This window comes from Centropristis striata, chromosome 9 (genome assembly GCF_030273125.1).
Source record: "Centropristis striata isolate RG_2023a ecotype Rhode Island chromosome 9, C.striata_1.0, whole genome shotgun sequence".
In the NCBI taxonomy this organism is placed as follows: Eukaryota; Metazoa; Chordata; class Actinopteri; order Perciformes; family Serranidae; genus Centropristis; species Centropristis striata.
Genome location: NC_081525.1, coordinates 11,561,772 through 11,568,518, shown reverse-complemented (window position 1 = coordinate 11,568,518; position 6,747 = coordinate 11,561,772). Strand labels below are relative to the sequence as shown.

General features: G+C 37.1%; 1 protein-coding gene across 2 annotated transcripts in view; it reads right to left on the bottom strand.

Annotated features, from left to right (window-relative positions):
• Window positions 1–689: 689 nt before the first annotated feature.
• Window positions 690–6,747, bottom strand: part of LOC131977445 (lysine-specific demethylase 4A-like) — a 29,431-nt gene continuing 23,373 nt past the window's right edge. For both annotated transcript variants that reach the window (XM_059340747.1, XM_059340748.1), the window contains exons 21-25: window positions 6,034–6,222; window positions 5,026–5,196; window positions 3,578–3,697; window positions 2,818–2,910; window positions 690–1,912 (exon numbers count right to left, since the gene is read on the bottom strand). In XM_059340747.1, coding sequence (XP_059196730.1) covers window positions 1,772–1,912; window positions 2,818–2,910; window positions 3,578–3,697; window positions 5,026–5,196; window positions 6,034–6,222 — 714 coding nt within the window. In that variant the 3' untranslated portion in view covers window positions 690–1,771. The remainder of the gene's footprint in view (window positions 1,913–2,817; window positions 2,911–3,577; window positions 3,698–5,025; window positions 5,197–6,033; window positions 6,223–6,747) is intronic.

Here is a 6,747-nt window from a genome sequence, read left to right as displayed (position 1 = left end):
ATACTTCATCCATGTTATATTATTTTCTGATTTGTTTTCTTTATGTTGTCTGGAATGTGGTGGTTAAAATGTTTTCTGAAATACTGAAGTTGTAGGGAGATTATTATAAACAAAATGGAGAACTGTAAAAACTCACAGGAAGTTCAAAGTATTCAGTATGTCCAAATCCGCTTATCAAACCAAATTGTGTTTAATACTGTAAAACATAATAAACACAATCTCGACTCCACCTACTATCTTGTTTAGAGCTTCAAACTGCAGTTGACAGCAGTTTAAAAACTCTGATGTCTTTTTTTTTTTTAACTACAACTACAACTTAACAACTTTTCAGAACTCTAAATATTGTTACCCACTGCAAAAAAAACAATACTCCAAAGTAGTGATGTGCCAATGAAGCCTCATGAAGCATTTTCTTTATTTTCTGAGCCCACTAGATGGCGCTCTATGTTCAACAAAGGACTGAAAGCACAATTAATTACTATTGCTTCAGCCTTTTTCTTTAAACCAAAAGCACCATCTAGTGGTCTCAGAAAATAAAGAAAATGCTTCATGAGGCTTCATTGGCACATCACTACCATTAACTATACATTCAATAAGATCAGAGCTACAATCAGATATTAAATCTAAGGCAGCACAGATAAAACAATGGGGAAGAAAATGATTTCGTTTTAAATTAATGAATAGAAAAAGTTGTTTTTTTGCGTGCCTAGGACTCGAGACAAGTATTTTTATACTTGTATTGTATCAAAGTAAAAAAAGTGAGTAAAAATGCCAATTTGAGGCAAAACTTTTTTTTCCATCATGCACACTTTTCATTTCAAGTATCGAAAATCGTATAGATTGGTCAGAGTTGTGCACCTGCAATAGTGTAAAAAACTTTAAGTAGTTTCAGTTAGTGATGTGCCAATGAAGCCTCATGAAGCATTTTCGTCATTTTCTGAGCCCACTAGATGGCGCTCTTGGCACATCACTAGTTTTGGTACTTTGAAGTGCTTTTCTTGTGTGTTTGCTGTCAAGAATAATCAACCTGTAACTTCATTGTTTTCAAGAAACACCTGGCACTTTTTCATGTACAAACATTCTGTGCATCATTCCAGGCTTTGAGAGGTAAGAAACTAACGGATACAAACTTTTTTGGGTGAAGTATTCCTATAACTGAAAGAATAATACCAGTGCAATTTGACTGAACTGACGACTGATGAGGTCATTGCTACCTTTTGTGTTAGATACAGGACTTGTTTCATTGTGTTAGCTAGGGCTTTGTTGGTTTGGTTTTGACTGAGACATGTATAAAACGACACTGATATTATCCTTCAAACTTAAAAACACGTTTGTGTCAGAGTTAATTGAACTGTTAAGTAAAGCGCGATTATTTTAACATTACTGTAGTAGATTAATCAAAGTCAAAACAAAGTAGTCAAAATGCTACTTTATTGAACAAATGCCATTTTTTTTGTATTGCTTCCTGCTTATATGTACTGCAAGGACTGGACCACAGCCTACTGTGCTTCCCATGGAGTCCTATGAGGAAAAAAAATACAAAATACTGCTGTGTCTTTCGAACGCAGTCAAACAAGGCAAACAAAATTCATTTTGAGTGAACAAAGAATGAGAAATAAAAAATAAAGAACAGTCCAAAACGAGTCCTGAAGAAGGAAGTCATCTGGAGCTACACTCTCTCAGTGGCTAGCTGCTAAGTTAAGGTACAGTGAGCACAGTTCAGTCTGTCAGTGCTGCTGGTGTGTGTGTGGGGGGGGACAGGAAGTGACGGCTACTCCATGATGGCTCTGTAAATCACAGGCTCGATGTAGTCCCCCCTGTAACGTGAGTTGATCACTCTCTGTCTCTTTGACTCCTTGATGATCTCTTTCTCTTCAAAGATGCCATCGAATCTCATGTCTGAAGCTTTAGACTGCAGAGACAAACACACCTTTTTCAATGCCTTTTCATCTTTTTGACACATTTCTGCTTCCAATGAACATACAGGATAAGACACATTAAACATATTACCGTATTTCCTCAATTTAAAGCCTGGCCACTATTAATGACCGGCCTCATTTAGTAACCTGTTGTAAAAACAATTTTTAGTAAATAAAAGCCGGCCTCTTTTATAAGCCGGGTGTCTTACCGGTGTTATGTCAAAGTCTGTTCCCCCGTCGATATGTGTCCCCCTTACCTTAACCTGCACCAACCTGACCCCTGACCCCAACCAGTCCTCCTTTAAGTTGCTTAACATGAGCCCAAGTTTACCTTAACCCCAAACAGTTCTCTCTACAAAGCCTAACCTTAAACTTAAATCCTAACTCCAACCGTGGAGGTGATGCTACGGAGAACACCATTCAGGAAACATCATTTGACGGGTAACAGATTACTACACAACACCTGTATTTAGAAGTTTGGCCACACGAGTTAGTACTGTAGGTAAATATCTTTTTTCTCCCGCTGTCCTAGTCATTCTCTGTAAAGTCGAGCCGTTTACACACGTTCTTCTGGGCTTTTTAGTAGTTTTGACATTTTAAATCCTGCTTAAAATGAACATTCAGCGTGCTGTTCATTGTTTGTTTACATCCAAGTACTTCCAATATGGCTGACATCCGGTTAACTGGCTACAATGCGCTGTGTAAAACACTTAAAAAGTGCCGGTCAGAGCTGCTCCGACTTTCTTTTTTTAATAAAAGCCTCCTTCAAATAATAGCCTGCCCCTATTATTAGCCGGGTCCCAAACTGATTTTTTATTAATAGAAGCCCCGGCTACTGTTTGAGGAAATACGGTAAGCCAATTAAAGAGTTTGTGTGTGTGATTTTGCTTGCACTTACCAGTCTGGACTTGACTCTCTTGGGGAGTTCCTCATCCAGAGCGTAGACGTCGTCTCTCTTGGCTGTTAGCTGCGACCCATCCTCGAATTCCACCTACAGTCCAACAGGTGGAGCAGACAATAGAGTCAGGACACAAGTAGCTATACTTGAGATACTGGTATCATGAAACTAGAAGATCTAAGGAATCTACAGGCACCTGTATGATATTGTGTCGGGAAGTTGTCGAAATAACGCTGCAAAGTTCGGGTTTTTTATGTTTCATTCAAAGAAATTCAGAGCAGTGAAGCTTAAAGTTTTTGAAAGTTGACTGAATACTTTGTTGGTCAGTCTGTGGGTTTGACTCTCATTGTGGAGAAATAAAAAGACTGAAGTGAGATGAATGCACTGAGAATAAAACAGTTAAATCGCAATATATTGTATCAATACTCACCATATCACAAAATGCTTAAAATTGCAAAAATATGATATTGTGACTCAATCAAAAATCAAATAATGAAAAATTGACTGGTTATTTTGTTATTTGTTTTTTTATTACAACACAAAAAAACGAAAAAAAAAAAGTGCTTGTTTTTCATATTTCAATATTAGGCTCAGATCAAAAATATGAAATATGAAAAAACTATTTTTTTTTTTCGATTTTTGTGTCATAATAAAAAACAAATAACCAATTAAATTCAGTCTAGTTTCCCTATTTTGCTGCTTGCTGTATTGCAGAGAGTCAAACTTTGTTATGTGACACGCAACAAAAATGAAATCTTACCAGGTACATGTGGATGGCATGTGCTGCAACAAATTTGGCCCCGTACACCAGGCCGTCTGTCCACCGCACCTGAACCACTTCCCCCTGAGGTGGAGGTCCAAGCTGAGCACAGTCTCGGCTCTAACAGACAAGACACACAATGATCACAGAGATTTAGAAAACTAGGCATAGATTCAGTGCATCACCATTCGCTCTTGCTGAAGTAAAAATCATTAATGTAGATGTTATCACTTCAATTTTATTTTTGACCAAAAACAATGAGAAAATCCTTAATTGTGAGTATCTATGTAACAGGATGTCTGAACTGTTTGGCATGAGTGAAAGTTGAGAGATGGACAAATTTTCAGTGGTCATTTATTTTTTTTATTTATATGCATTTATTACATCACACGTCCTTGTCCTTGTTTTATCTCAATGCTTTAACAAATACTTTTGTTGTATAGTTGACAATAAAATAACTATTTGATTTGATTTGACATGGTAGTGCAACAGAGCCAACACCCTTTTTCATTCCAGTTATTTTTTCTTTGCTGTACTCCTGATCCATGTAAACTTACAGTCAACTGCAATCACCATTTATTGATGTATTTTCACATTGAAAACCTACCTGTAAAAGGGAAGGCTGCAAGACTTTTAATGTGGAAATTCTGGTGAGAGTTTTAAGTTTTATTCAAGTGGAACACCTGAACTGTGCTGTACTATTGGCATTATTCTTATAATTTATCAAACAGCAGGCAAATATGGAGCAAGTTTTGAGTTTGCATTAAATGGAAAACTCAAGATATACAAAGCCTATCGGTTATATAAGCCCGTCAAACAAGGTCTGGCTTTCTCTAAGGCAGGGGTCTCAAACTCAAATTACCTGGGGGCTGCTGGAGGCAGTATCAAAATGACCAAAAAAGACACAAAATGACTGAAAAAACACTAAATAATTTTAAAAAGACACTAAAAGAAAAAAAGACACAAAATGACCAACAAATACACAGAATTACCAAAAAAGGCACAAAATGACAAAAAACTAAATTACCTACAAAAGACACAAAATGGCCAAAAAATACACAGAATTACCAAAAAAGACACAAAATTATTTTAAAAAAGACACAAAATTACCCAAAAAAGACACAAAATTACCAAAAAAATAAATTAAAGGGACTTTCCACACACAACACGGTAAAGTGCCATTCATATAAATCTCACATTAAACTTTCATATCAGGGTGGGGGCCACAAAAAGTCTGTTGATAAATATAAGAGCATAATATGGCCAGAAATTACAGAAAAACACAATATTATGGGATGTCCAAAAACAAAAAAAAAAGTCCCCCATTTGAGAATTTAGGATATAATCAATGCAAAATAATGTCCCTGATGTACACAAAAAAAACAGAAACACTTGCACATGAATATCTCGGTGGACAGTGTTGTAGATATGAATCTAGTGAAACCTACCACGATATCTTCGGGAAAGAGATTGTCACTGAAGGAACCGTCGTCAAAGTTGACTTCATAAAAAGTCTCTTTTGACAGTTGCACCACGTCACACTGGTAGTAGCGGCCGTTCTTGTGCTTGCAGATCACCTTCTGCCCCACAGTCAGCTCGTGCATGGCGGCTTTATTGCGCTGTAAGAGAAGATTCAGACATCAAGTTGTGATGACTTACTAATGTTACACACTTGACTACTGCTTCAGTAGTCCCTGATGACATTTAGGGCATTTTAATGCAACAGTCCATAAGTGTCACATGAAGTCCCTAACCCTCTGGGATCACTTTAATCCAAAAAAACTGCTATAAAACTTTACAATTAATATTTTTTTTCGAATTTTTTCTGCATAAACTTTTGAACAACTTCCGCCCTGCTCAAAACTACCAAATGTTTAATCATTTTTGGCATTTTAACCCTTTAAATGCCAGTTTGATTACACAATGTCACTGATGTTTTTTTATGAACACCCCCCACATAAATAGTTTCTGTCTTGGGCACTGGTTTTTAATCAGTTTTGGATATGTCAAAGATTAAGAACAAAATTGATTTTCATGCATTTTTTGTTCTTGTGTAGTGTCAGATTCAAAATGAACTACCCTTTAAGACCATTAAAGCCAACAAATGTCCAATTCCAAAGACATGCTATAAAAACTTTACAGATCTTTGTAGATACTTTACAGAATATTTTTTTCTACTCTTTTTCTGCCTAAACCTCTTAAACAACTTCTGGCCTGCTACTACTAATTGTTTAAACATTTTTGACATTTTAACCCTTTAAATGCCACTGTGTAAAAACAAATAATCAGTTATTTTCCACATCATAAAAATTGACTGGGGCATTGGTTTCTTTCACAATCTTGGATATGTCAAAAATTAAGAACAAAATTAATTTTGATGCATTTTTAGTTTTTGTGTAGTTTCAGATTTAAAATTTGACTACCCTGTGAAGAGCAATTTACCAGATCCTGCTTACCTCAATCTGAGTGGGGCCTTTGTGCCGACAGCAGGTAACATGGACCACGAAGGGCCACTGATCTGGCTGCATGAGGACTCCAGCAGCCTGAGCACAGGTAGGGTGGTAGGCAGTGGAGCAGCGGCCATGAGAACACTGCACGCAGCAGCCAGACGCCTTCTTCATCCGCTTCTTACAGTAGTAACATTTCTGTCAGAGATTAAAACACAGGGCTTAGGAAACTGCAGTGGATTCAAAACGACCCAGTATAAGTTGGGGCTTTAGGATTTGAGAGTACAAATGGCTCATTATTCCTTCATTTTCCCTTAGGCAAATGTAAAGAAAAATCCTTTGGCCCTCAGCTGTTTAACCCATTTAAGCCGGGAAAGCATTACCGCATTTCTACCATTAAAACCGGGGGAGCTGTTGCGTTATTCTACCATTGAAGACGGGAAATCGGATACGTCGTTTTGTAGTATTTGTAGTTTTTTCCACCTATTTTCGGTCTCTTGGCCAATGATATGCATCAGAATACACGTGGGAGTGTCGCAATGCAACATGGGACTTTTCCAGAACTTTGACATCACGGCGGAAGACGACTATAGCGGAGGGAGCTCAGATATAACAGCTATAAGCTCTCAAATACTTTTTGAATTACATTTCTATCTGCTACAGAGGCTGAAAAATCGATTTTTTAGTAGGCGTTGACACTTCTGTTGAATTTCTAGAAAAACT